Source organism: Nicotiana tomentosiformis, chromosome 3, assembly GCF_000390325.3.
Source record: "Nicotiana tomentosiformis chromosome 3, ASM39032v3, whole genome shotgun sequence".
Lineage (NCBI taxonomy): Eukaryota > Viridiplantae > Streptophyta > Magnoliopsida > Solanales > Solanaceae > Nicotiana > Nicotiana tomentosiformis.
The window spans coordinates 93,926,123-93,939,648 of NC_090814.1; the positions used below are offsets into that span (position 1 = coordinate 93,926,123).

A 13,526-nucleotide genomic window follows, 5' to 3' on the forward strand; every position below is an offset into this window, starting at 1 on the left:
AGATTTATATTCGTGAGATTGTTCTCCTACACAGTGTGCCAGTGTCCATCATTTTAGATCAGGGCACGCAATTTACATCCCAATTTTGGAGAGCAGTACAGCGAGGTTTGAGCACGCAAGTTCAGTTGAGTACAACATTTCACCCTCAGACGGACGGATAGTCCAAGCGCACTATTTAGATTTTGGAAGATATGCTACGCGCTTGTGTTATAGATTTTGGAGGTTTTGGGATCAGTTTCTGCCACTTGCAGAGTTTGCCTACAACAACAATTACCAATCGAGCATTCATATGGCTCCGTATGAGGCTTTAATGGGAGACGGTGTCGGTCTGCCATGGGTTGGTTTGAGTCGGGTGAGTCTAGTTTATTGGGTACTGATTTGGTTCAGGATGCTTTGGAGAAGGTTAAATTGATTCAGGATTGACTTCGCGCGGCACAGTCTAGACAGAAGAGTTATGTCGACCGGAAGGTTCGCAATATTGCTTACATGGTAGGAGAGATGGAACTACTCCGACTTTTGCATATGAAGGGTGTTATGAGATTCGGGAAGAAGAAAAAGTTAAGTCTGAGGTATATTGGTCCTTTTGAAATACTTAAGAAGATTGAAGAGGTGGCTTATGGACTTGCATTGCCGCCTAGTCTATCGGATGTTCATCCAGTATTTCATGTATCTATGCTCCGGAAGTATGTCGGAGATCCGTCTCATGTTATGGATTTCAGCACAATGTAATTGGATGTAATTTGACTTATGATGTGGAGTCGGTGGCCATTTTAGAATTGCAGGTTCGAAAGTTGAGATCAAAGAACATAGCTTCAGTGAAAGTGCAATGGAGAGGCCAGCCAGTCGGAGAAGCTACCTAGGAGATTGAGTGGGAGATACGGAGCAAATATCCACACCTATTTGAGGCTCCAGGTATGATTTTAAACTCGTTTGAGGACGAATGTTTTTTTAAGAGGGAGAGAATGTAAAGACCCGGCTAGTCATTTTGAGTATTACAACATCGTTCCCCCATTTAATGCTCAATTTGTGCTTTATAGTTGTTATGTGACTTACCGGGGAAATCTGTTCGGGTCCGGTAAGTTTTTGGAATGAATTGGAATACTTAGTTTCAAGGTTTAAAGCTTAAGTTAAAATAGTTGACCGGATGTTGAATTATGCATAAACGACCCCGGAATAGAGTTTTGATGGTTCCAATAGCTCCATTTGGTGATTTTGGACTTAGGAGCGTATCCGGAAAATTATTTGAAAGTCCGTAGTTAAATTAGGCTTGAAATGGCTAAAATAGATATTTAAGTTTGGAAGTTTGACCCGGGAGTTGACTTTTTGATATCTTGGTCAAAATCTGATTCTGAAAATTAGAATAGGTCTGTTATGTCATTTATGACTTGTGTGTAAAGTTTGAGGTCAATCGGACTTGATTTATCATACAAACTTGCTCAAGCGATCGAAACACTGAAATAACATCAAAAAACCACGAATCGGACGCCAAAACGCATGGATTAACTCATGAACTCAAAAACTTCTAAAAATACTTTCCCGCGTCTAATTCCTATCAAATCAACTCTGAATGATGCCAAATTTTGGTGCAAATCTTAAATGACATTACAGACCTACTCCAACTTCCGGAACCGGATCCTAAACCCGATATCAAAAAGTCCACCCTCGGTCAAACTTTCCAAAAACTTCAAATTTCCATTTTTCGCCAAAAGACCCCAAAACGACCTACGGACCTCCAAATCCACTTACGGATGCGCCCCCAAGTCCAAAATCACCATACGGAGCTATTGGAACCATCAAATTCCGATTCTGAGGTCGTTTACTCAAAATGTTGACCGAAGTCAAACTTAGCCTTTTAAGGCCAACTTAAGGAACCAAGTATTACAATTTCATACCGAACCCTTTCAAATACCGAACTAACCATCCATGCAAGTCATAAAAGAGTAAAAGAACGTACGGGGAGTCTTATTTAGAGGAACAGGGTTCTAAAAAGTAAAACGACCTGTCGGGTCATTACAGAAAAATTAAGAAAGATATAGTTGGGTTTGTAGCTCGATATTTAAATTGTCAACAGGTGAATTATGAGCATCAGAGACCATGCATATTGCTTTAGAGACTTGAAATTCTGGAGTGCAAATGTGGGTGTATTATCATAGACTTCGTAGTTGGACTCCCACGGACTTTGAGGAAGTTTGATGTTGTTTGGGTGATTGTAGATCGGTTGACCAAGTCTGTGCATTTTATTCCAGTCGATACTACTTATTCTTCGGAGTGGTTGGCTGAGATTTATATTCGTGAGATTGTTCGCCTACACAGTGTGCCAGTGTCAATCATTTAGATCGGGGCACGCAATTTACATCCCAATTTTGGAGAGCAGTACAGCGAGGTTTGAGCACGGAGGTTCAGTTGGTACAACATTTCACCCTCAGACGGACGGATAGTCCGAGCGCACTATTCAGATTTTGGAAGATATGCTACGCGCTTGTGTTATAGATTTTGGAGGTTTTGGGGTCAGTTTCTGCCACTTGCAGAGTTTGCCTACAATAACAGTTACCAATCGAGCATTCATATGGCTCCGTATGAGGCTTTATATGGGAGATGGTGTCGGTCTCTCATGGGTTGGTTTGAGTCGGGTGAGTCTAGATGATTGGGTACTGATTTGGTTCAGGATGCTTTGGAGAAGGTTAAATTGATTCAGGATTGACTTCGTGCGGCGCAATCTAGACAGAAGAGTTATGCCGACCGGAAGGTTCGCAATGTTGCTTACATGGTAGAAGATATGGAACTACTCCGAGTTTAGCCTATAAAGGGTGTTATGAGATTCGGGAAGAAGGAAAAGTTGAGTCCGAGGTATATTGGTCCTTTTGAAATACTTAAGAAGATTGGAGAGGTGGCTTATGGACTTGCATTGCCGCCTAGTCTATCGGATGTTCATCCAGTATTTCATGTATGTATGCTCCGGAAGTATGTCGGAGATCCGTCTCATGTTATGGATTTCAGCACAGTATAATTGGATGTAATTTGACTTATGATGTGGAGTCGGTGGCCATTTTAGACTAGCAGGTTCGAAAGTTGAGATCAAAGAACATAGCTTCAGTGAAAGTGCAATGGAGAGGCCAGCCAGTCGGAGAAGCTACCTAGGAGATTGAGTGGGAGATGTCGAGCAAATATCCACACCTATTTGAGGCTCCAGGTATGATTCTAAACTCGTTTGAGGACGAACGTTTATTTAAGAGGGAGAGAATGTAAAGACCCGGCTAGTCATTTTGAGTATTACAGTCTCGTTCCCCCATTTACTACTCAATTTGTGCTTTATAGTTGCTATGTGACTTACCGGGGAAATTGGTTCGGGTCCGGTAAGTTTTTGGAATGAATTGGAATACTTAGTTTCAAGGTTTAAAGCTTAAGTTAAAATAGTTGATCGGATGTTGAATTATGCATAAACGACCCCGGAATAGAGTTTTGATGGTTCCAATAGCTCCGTTTGGTGATTTTGGACTTAGGAGCGTGTCCGAAAAATTATTTGGAAGTCCGTAGTTAAATTAGGCTTGAAATGGCTAAAATAGATATTTAAGTTTGGAAGTTTGATCGGGGAGTTGACTTTTTGATATCGGGGTCGAAATTCGATTCTGGAAATTGGAATAGGTCTGTTATGTCATTTATGACTTGTGTGTAAAATTTGAGGTCAATCGGACTTGATTTGATAGGTTTCGGCATCGAATGTAGAAGTTGAAAATTTCTAGTTTCATTAAGCTTGAATTGGGGTATGATTCGTGGTTTTAGCATTGTTTGATGTGATTTGAGGCCTCGACTAAATTCGTAGGAGGTTTTAGTACTTGTTGATACATTTGGTTGAGGTCCCAAGGGCCTCGGGTGAGTTTCTAATGGTTAACGGATCGAAATTTGGACTTAGAACAAAGCTGGAAACTTTCTGTCTTCTGATGCAATCACACCTGCGGAATTTGGCTCGCAAGTGCGAGTGGTCCATCGCAGAAGCGGCCAGGCATGGTTTGAGGCAGATCTTGCAAAAGCGAGCAGATGGTCCGCATAAGTGGAGTCGCATCTGCAACTGCACGACCGCAGAAGCGCTGAAGTGCGGAGGCAGTGGAGGCCTTAGAAAACTGTAGAAATGGTTGATTTCTTGCACCTGCGAGACCGCAGAAGAGGCTAAGTGAGTCGCAGGTGCGGAACCCCTAGACAATATACATTTCGAAAGGGTTCCGAGTTTTACCATTTTTGGACATTTCCAAAATAGTTTTGGGGCGATTTTCAGAGAGAATTCATGGGAAAACGTGAGATAAATCACTTGTGATCATTGTTAGTCAATAATATTGGATTATCATTGATTATTTCGACTAGATTACGTGTTTTTGAGGTGAAATTAGAGGATTTGGGCCTAGGGATTTGAAAATGAGATTTAGGGTTTTGAAGATTGAGTTATTATCGGAATTTGGTAAATTTGGTATAGTTGGACTCGTGGTTGAATAAGCGTTCATATTTTGCAATCTTTTCGTTTTCCGAGATGTAGGCCCCACAGGCGATTTTTGAGTGCAATTTTGAATTTTGTTGGAAACTTAGTATTTCCATATGGAATTAATTCCTATAATTTGTATTGACTGAATCGAATTAATTGTGACTAGATTTGAGGCGTTCGTAGGCCGATTCGCGAGGCAAAGGCATAGCAAAATAAAGAATTATACGGTTTGAGGTAAGTAACAATTCTAAATTTGGTCCTGAGGATATAAAACCTCGGATTCTTTGATATTTGATTGGTTTTGAGGTGACACACATGCTAGGTGACGGGTATGTGGGCGTGCACCGTTGGAATTATGACTTGATAAATTCCATGGAACTATGTGGTTGAATAATCTGTTGATATCCGTATATTTCTCACGTATTAGAGAAATCAAACTATAAATCATGTTTAAAACATGTGTTTACACTGTAGGGACCCATAAAGATTGTGTACTTGTTGAATCATCTGCTAAATTGTTGTTTGCACCCAGTCACAGTTTTACTTGCACATTTCATATCAGTCTCTATTGTTCATTATTGATGCATCATATCATTGTTGTTTGGGCTTCTTATCATAATTTCTGAGAGTCCGAGAGACTGGAGAGGTTGATGACTAAGTGAGGCAGAGGGCCTGATTGTGAGGATATTTGTGGGAACGGGCTGCACGCCGCATCATGTTTCATTGTTATATGCCATGATTGGCTTGTTATAGTGCTTATCCGGAGTCTGTACACACCCCAAGTGAGCGCACGTACTTACTGAGTGCAAGTGCCGAGTTCCAAGTGCTGAGTGATTGAGAGGAATGAGTGGTTGTGAGGAAAGAGTGATTGTGAGGTTGAAGTGAATGGGAGGACTGAGTGATTGCTCTGAGAGTATGCATTGGTTTCATTATTTTTGCACTTCAGCCGTCATATATCACTGTTTTGGAAATTTCTGAGAGATATTATCTTATGTTTCATTTTAACTTGATATGAAATTACTGTTTGGGCCCTAAATGTTGAACTTAAAGGCATGCCTACCTTCTTATGTTGGAAATTACTGTAACTGGACTTAGCTATGAAGCTCGCCATTACCTTCAGTTCCTTATTTAGTATTGTTACTTACTGAGTTGGTGGTACTCATACTACACCCAACACTTCGTGTGTAGATCCTGGTGTTCCCGGACACAGTAGGTGTTGATTTCATCGTGCAGTTGATTTTTTTGGAGATTTCGAGGTAGTTGCCAGTGTTTCGCAGACCTTGTCTCTCCTTCCCTATCTTCTTGCTTATTGTATTTAGTCTCAAACTATTATAGACCGTGTTTTCCAGACTTATGACGTATAGATGCTCATGTACTCTGTGACACCACGATAGTTGGGAATTCCGCGTTGAGATTTGGGTATCTATCCCTGTTTATGGAAAGTTTTGTTATTTAAACTGCTTTAATTCATTTTTGCTGAAAGTGTTGGGATTATTTTGTAATGTCGGCTTGCCTAGTACCACGATAGGCATCATCATGACAGATTGGGATTTTTGGGTCGTGACAAGTTGGTATTAGAGCCTAGGTTATATTGGTCTCACGAGTCATGAGCAGGTTTAGTAGAGTCCTGTGGATCGGTACGGAGACATCTGTACTTATCTTTGGGAGGCTGCCGAACCCTTAGGAAAATTTCACTTTCTTGTATTCTATCATGCGAATTTATTGATTCCGGAAACTAAATTTCTATTATTCTATTCTCTCATAGATGGTAAGGACACGTACTACCGGATTGGACGGTCAGCTACTGGTTAGGGCTACGAGAGCCCGGGGCTGAGGTAGAGGTCGAGGTGTAGCTCGTACAATAGTTGGAGCAACACCTGTAGGACCACTAGTTGCTCCAGCTCAGGAGCAGATTCCAGATATAGTTGAGCCGGTGGGACCAACTCAGGCACCAATTGTGCCTATTGTGATTCCAGGCCTTCAGAAGGCTCTAAAATATTGACTGTTTGCACATGCCTTGCTCAGGTGATTTCGGCTCAGGCCGCACCAGCTACTTCTCATGCCGGGGAAGGTACTCATACCCTTGTTACCCGTACTCCAGAGCAGGTAGTGCAGGGACGTCAAATACCGGGGGAACTACCAGCCCAGCCAGTTGCAGCTGCTCAGGCCCCGGTAGTCCCCGTTATGGCTGATGATGAACAAGGAGACTTGAGATATTTGGGAGGCTTCGACCTACATCATTTAGCGGTGCTGAGTCAGAGGAAGCTCAGGGTTTCCTGGATAAGTGCCAGCGGATGCTTCGTACAACGGGTATTTTGGAGACCACTGGGGTCTCGTTCACTACTTTTGAGTTTTCTAGGATTGCCTTCAGATGGTGGGAGGCTTATGAGAGGCGCAGGTCGGTCGGTGCAGCACCACTTACATGGCAGGAGTTCTCTGTTCTCTTCTTGGAGAAGTTCATGCCGCAGACTCGTAGAGAGGAGCTACGTAGACAGTTTAAGCAATTACGTCAGGAGGGTATGTCTATGACGTAGTACGAGATGAGGTTTTCTAAGTTGGCTCGTCATGTAGTTTGGTTGGTTCCCACTGATAAGGATAGGATTAGGAGGTTCATTGATGGCCTCGCATATCAACTGCGGTTAGTTATGACTCGGGAGAGGGTATCCGGTGCTACTTTTGATAAGGTAGTTGACATTGCTCGGCAGATAGAGAAGGTCTGTAGCTAGGAGCGAGGAGAGAGGGAGGCCAAGAAGCCTCGTGGATCCAGTGGTTTTAGCGGATTTCTTTCGGGTTCAGTTCTACCACGGCAGGGGTCGTCCTTACAGACACGCTTAGACAGGTCGCCCAGTTCACCATGGTGCATCATCCAACCATGGTTCATATTGTTCTTATCAGGTTCAGTCATCTCTCAATGCCCTTCCATCCGAGAGTTCATCCTGTGCTCTTTCAGTTCAGGGTTCATTTGCACCGGGTGCTTCTAGTGGTTATTCTGGTTCTCGGGGCCCGATTCAGTCCCCACCAGCACCAGCACCGGGGAGTTGCTCTGAGTGTGAGAAGTTTGGTCATGTGTGGAGGCAGTGTCCTCGTCGCCCGGAAGGTCCAGTGCAGCAGAGGAATCAGACTACGACTTCAGCACCAGTTACTTCGCCATCCGCACAGCCAGCTCGGGGTGGGAGTCAGTCAGCTAGGGGTCGCCCAAGAGGGGGAGGCTGATCAGGTGGCGGTTGAGCCTGATTCTATGCTTTTCCTCCTAGGCCAGATGTCGTTGCTTCAGATGTAGTGATCACAAGTATTGTCTCAGTGTGCCACAGGGAAGCTTCTATATTATTTGACCCTGGTTCCACTTATTCGTATGTATCATTGTACTTTACTCATTATCAGGATATGCCCCATAAGTCCCTAGTTTCACATGTTCGCGTATCTACACCGGTGGGCGATACTATTATTGTGGACCGTGTGTATCGGTCGTGTGTGGTAACTATTGGGGGACTGGATACTAGAGTTAATCTCTTATTTATTTGTATGGTTGATTTTGATATAATCTTGGGTATGGACTGGTTGTCTCCATATCATGCTATTCTGGACTGTCACGCAAAACTCGTGACGTTGGCGAGGCAGGGATTGCGGAAGGTCGAAAGGGGAGGTTCTCTAGTTTATGTTCCCAGTAGGGTAATCTCTTATTTGAAGGACCAACATATGGTTGGTAAAGGGGGTTTGTCCTATTTGGCCTTTATGAGAGATGTTGATGCAGACACTCCTACTATTGATTCTGTACCGGTAGTGCGACCAACGCCCCAGCAATATTTATGCACTTGATGAATGGTGTATTCGAGCCATATCTTGATTCATTTGTCATAGTATTTATTGATGATATCCTGGTGTACTCACGTAGCCAAAAGGAGCATGCACAACACTTGGATATTGTATTACAGAGGCGATAGGAGAGACTTTATGCCAAATTCTCCAAGTGTGAGTTCTGGCTTAGTTCGGTGGTATTCTTGGGACACATAGTGTCCAGTGAGGGAATCAAGGTGGATCCGAAGAAGATAGAGGCAGTTCAGAGTTAGCCCAGGCCATCTTCAGCTACTGAGATTTTGAGTTTTCTTGGCTTGGCCGGGTATTATCGTCGCTTTGTGGAAGGCTTCTCGTCTATTGCATCGCCTTTGACTAAATTGACCCAGAAGGGTGCTCCATTCAGGCGGTCGGGTGAGTGTGAAGAGAGCTTTCAGAAGCTCAAGACTGCCTTAACCACAACTCTAGTACTAGTTTTTCCTTCAGCTCCAGGCTTTTATACAATGTATTGTGATGTTTCTCGGATCGGTATTGGGTGTGTCTTAATGCAGGAGGGTAGAGTGATTGCTTATGCTTTGCGTCAATTGAAGCAACATGAAAAGAACTACCATGTTCATGATTTGGAGTTGGTAGCTATTGTTCATGCATTTACAATTTGGAGGCACTATCTTTACGGTGTGTCTTGCGAGGTATTTACAAATCATCAGAGTCTTCAACACTTATTCAAACAGAAGGATCTAAATTTGAGGCAGCGAAGATGGTTGGAGTTGCTAAAGGACTTTGATATCACTATTCTGTATCATACCGGGAAGGCCAATGTGGTGGCCGATGCCTTGAGTAGAAAGGCCAATCCGCAAGACTCTATTAGACTTGCCCATAACTTGTGAGACCTACGTGAACCTAGTGCTCTAATACCATGTTTTCACGACCCAATTTCATTAATAAGTCGTGATGGCGCCTAACGCCGCCGCTAGGCAAGCCAACTGTGCATTGGTCACGTGATTTCCTCTTTTTAACAAGTTCTTTTCCAAGTAATTAAACTTTCATTAACTTCAAAACAAAATTTGAGAAATAATAGATCTAAAATAACTAACACGAAAGAAACTGTGTGCAATCATAATTATAGAACAAAACCAAAACCGCAAGTCTACTAGTGTGTGTCAAGACCTGGTATCACAAGTGTATGAGCATCTAGTAGAATATACAAAAGAATACTAGTCTACTGTCCAAAGTGAAATAAAAAGAAAAATACAATCAAAAGATAGACTATGGTTGCTGCAGAATGGGCTCAGAAGGCAGCTCACCGTGAAGCCTCGAAGTGGTAATCAAGTGTGCTCGCCTGACCGATATCCAAATGCACCTGCCTCAGATCCTGCACATTTAAGTGCAGAAGTGTAGTATGAGTATATAAACAACATGTACCTAGTAAGTATCCATTCTAACCACGAAGAAGTAGTGACGAGGGGTCGACTTTGACACTTGCTATGGGCTAATAATAATATGTAAAAATTTTATATAAGCATGGATTACATGAAGAATACTGAAAACCCAATAACGGGAAACAGTAAATAATCCCTTCACCAATATTAAGTCCCAAATTTATTTTTCATCATTTAACAATTTATATCTCAAGCCAAAGAAGCAATATCAATTATAATTGGTTCTAAAGATTTATTATGCACAAATTATGTCGAGGTCGTACGGCCCAATCCAACATAATATTTAAATTGTGCACTGCCGAGGGTCGAACGGCACGAACCATAGATGCATCTATCTGCTACCGAGGCATTCGGCCAGCTCCACAAATAGAAAATATTTTAAGGAAAACACAAATTCTCAATAACAGTCAAGTGTTCCATTCACAACTTCAAGTAAGTGAAATTTAATTCTTTTATCGGGTTTCAAAAGACTTAAGCAATTAAGTTAACAAGTAGGGTACAAACATTGTAAGTATAGCATGATCTGTGTCCTAAACTACCCGGATAATAGCATAATTAGTAGCTACGTACGGACTCTCGTCACCTCCTGCGTACGTAGCCCCCACAAATAAAAGCACATTTAATTCAATTCACCTATGGGGTCAATTCCCTCTTACAAGGTTAGAAATGAGACTTACCTCGCCTCAAAGCCTACTTTCCGGTCCAAGATTATGCTCAAACCCTCAATTGGTGCCAAACAATCCAAAACTAATCAAATAGTATATAAACTAATCAATACATGTTCAAAAGTTCACATTCCAACTATTAAAGTGATTATCCAACCCTAAATGTAAGATTCCTAAAATTCACCCACTGGACCACGGGCCCGAATTCCGGATATTTTCGAAGAAAATTGTTACCCATAACCTCACGAACTCAAATATATAATTTTTACTAAATTCCAACAAATTTCGTGGTAAAATCTAATTTTTATCAAAAACTTAGGTTTTCACCTAAATCCATGATTTTCACTAATTTACATGTTATAATCTACCCATAAGTTATGTATTTAACTCATGTTGTGTAGAAATTACTTACCTCAAAGTGCTAGGTGAAAACTCCCCTTCCAAGAGCTCCAAAATCACCCAAGAGATGAAAGAAAATGAGCTAAATGGCCTAAATCCCGCATTTAATAGAGTTGTGCACAGGTCTCAGATGTCACATTTGCGACACCTGGTTTACAAATGCGACAAATCCATCGCAAATGCGAACCTAGGCTTCTACAGCCAAGGTCGCAAATGCGACCAAGGAGTGGTAAATGCGGACACTGTTAAGATCGCAAATGCGACCAAAGTATCATAAATGCGAACACTACCCAGGTCAGGCTTCTTCGCAATTACGAAGCCTTTCTCGCAAATGCGAATAAATTCTCGCATTTGCGAGGCTTGCAACAGCTGCAAAGAAACACCAGAAAAACTGAAGTTTTTCTCATCCTCCCGAACGTCCGAAACTCACCTAAGCCCTCAAGGCTCCACACCAAATACCCACACAAGTCTAACAATATCATACAAACTTTCTCGAGGGATCGAAACACTGAAATAACATCAAAAAACCACGAATCGGACGCCAAAACGCATGGATTAACTCATGAACTCAAAAACTTCTAAAAATACTTTCGCGCGTCTGATTCCTATCAAATTAACTCTGAATGATGCCAAATTTTGGTGCAAATCTTAAATGACATTACGGACCTACTCCAACTTCCGGAACCGGATCCGAACCCGATATCAAAAAGTCCACCCTCAGTCAAACTTTCCAAAAACTTCAAATTTCCATTTTTCGCCAAAAGATCCCAAAATGACCTACGGACCTCCAAATCTACTTATGGATGCGCCCCTAAGTCCAAAATCACCATACGGAGCTATTAGAACCATCAAATCCCGATTCCGAGGTCGTTTACTCAAAATATTGACCGAAGTCAAACTTAGCCTTTTAAGGACAACTTAAGGAACCAAGTATTACAATTTCATACCGAACCCTTCCAAATACCGAACTAACCATCCATGCAAGTCATAAAAGAGTAATAGAATGTACGGGGAGTCTTATTTAGAGGAACGGGGTTCTAAAAAGTGAAATGACATGTCGGGTCGTTACAGAAAAATTAAGAAAGATATAGTTGGGTTTGTAGCTCGATATTTAAATTGTCAACAGGTGAATTATGAGCATCAGAGACCAGGCAGATTGCTTCAAAGACTTGAAATTATGGAGTGGAAATGTGAGTGTATTATTATAGACTTCATAGTTGGACTCCCACAGACTTTGAGGAAGTTTGATGCTGTTTGGGTGATTGTAGATCGGTTGACCAAGTCTGTGCATTTTATTCCAGTCGATACTACTTATTCTTCGGAGTGGTTGGCTGAGATTTATATTCTTGAGATTGTTCGCCTACACAGTGTGCCAGTGTCCATCATTTGAGATCGGGGCACGCAATTTACATCCCAGTTTTGGAGAGCAGTACAGCGAGGTTTGAGCACGGAGGTTCAGTTGGGTACAACATTTCACCCTCAGACAGACGGAGAGTCCGAGCGCACTATTCAGATTTTGGAAGATATGCTACGCGCTTGTGTTATAGATTTTGGAGGTTTTGGGATCAGTTTCTGCCACTTGCAGAGTTTGCCTACAATAACAGTTACTAATCGAGCATTCATATGGCTCCGTATGAGGCTTTATATGGGAGATGGTGTCGGTCTCTCATGGGTTGGTTTGAGTCGGGTGAGTCTAGGTTATTGGGTACTGATTTGGTTCAGGATGCTTTGGAGAAGGTTAAATTGATTCAGGATTGACTTCGCGTGGCACAGTCTAGACAGAAGAGTTATGCCGACCGGAAGGTTCGCAATGTTGCTTACATGGTAGAAGAGATGGAACTACTCCGAGTTTAGCCTATGAAGGGTGTTATGAGATTCGGGAAGAAGGAAAAGTTGAGTCCGAGGTATATTGGTCCTTTTGAAATACTTAAGAAGATTGGAGAGGTGGCTTATGGACTTGCATTGCCACCTAGTCTATCGGATGTTCATCCAGTGTTTCATGTATGTATGCTCCGAAAGTATGTCGGAGATCCGTCTCATGTTATGGATTTCAGCACAGTGTAATTGGATGTAATTTGACTTATGATGTGGCGTCGGTGGCCATTTTAGACTGGCAAGTTCGAAAGTTGAGATCAAAGAACATAGCTTCAGTGAAAGTGCAATGGAGAGGCCAGCCAGTTGTAGAAGCTACCTTGGAGATTGAGTGGGAGATGAGGAGCAAATATCCATACCTATTTGAGGCTCCAGGTATGATTCTAAACTCGTTTGAGAACGAATATTTTTTTAAGAGGGAGAGAATGTAAAGACCCGGCTAGTCATTTTGAGTATTACAGCCTCGTTACCTCATTTACTACTCAATTTGTACTTTATAGTTTTTATGTGACTTACCGGGGAAATTGGTTTGGGTCCGGTACATTTTTGGAATGAATTGGAATACTTAGTTCCAAGGTATAAAGCTTAAGTTAAAATAGTTGACCGGATGTTGAATTATGCGTAAACGACCCCGGAATAGAGTTTTGATGGTTCCAATAGATCCATGTGGTGATTTTGGACTTAGGAGCGTGTCCGGAAAATTATTTGGAAGTCTGTAGTTAAATTAGGCTTGAAATGGCTAAAATAGATATTTAAGTTTGGAAGTTTGACCGGGGTGTTGACTTTTTGATATCGGGGTCGAAATTCGATTCTGGAAATTGGAATAGGTCTGTTATGTCATTTATGACTTGTGTGTAAGATTTGAGGTCAATCGGACTTAATTTGATA

At 42.0% G+C, this 13,526-nt stretch overlaps 1 protein-coding gene across 1 annotated transcript; it reads left to right on the top strand.

Moving 5' to 3' along the window:
- Positions 1-486: 486 nt before the first annotated feature.
- On the top strand, positions 487-7,684 carry LOC138908177 (uncharacterized). Its single transcript, XM_070198824.1, has 4 exons — positions 487-725; positions 6,843-6,988; positions 7,043-7,185; positions 7,367-7,684. Exons 1-4 carry the CDS (start codon positions 487-489, stop codon positions 7,682-7,684), a joined length of 846 nt encoding a protein of 281 aa, XP_070054925.1.
- The last annotated feature ends 5,842 nt before the right edge of the window (positions 7,685-13,526 follow it).

Coding starts and splice junctions, on each gene's coding strand:
- LOC138908177 (XM_070198824.1), top strand. CDS start 487: ATGGTAGGAGAGATGGAACTACTCCGACTTTTGCATATGAAGGGTGTT. Junction 6,989..7,042: donor TAAGCAATTACGTCAGGAGG/GTATGTCTATGA, acceptor CTCGTCATGTAG/TTTGGTTGGTTCCCACTGAT. Junction 7,186..7,366: donor TTGCTCGGCAGATAGAGAAG/GTCTGTAGCTAG, acceptor TGTTCTTATCAG/GTTCAGTCATCTCTCAATGC.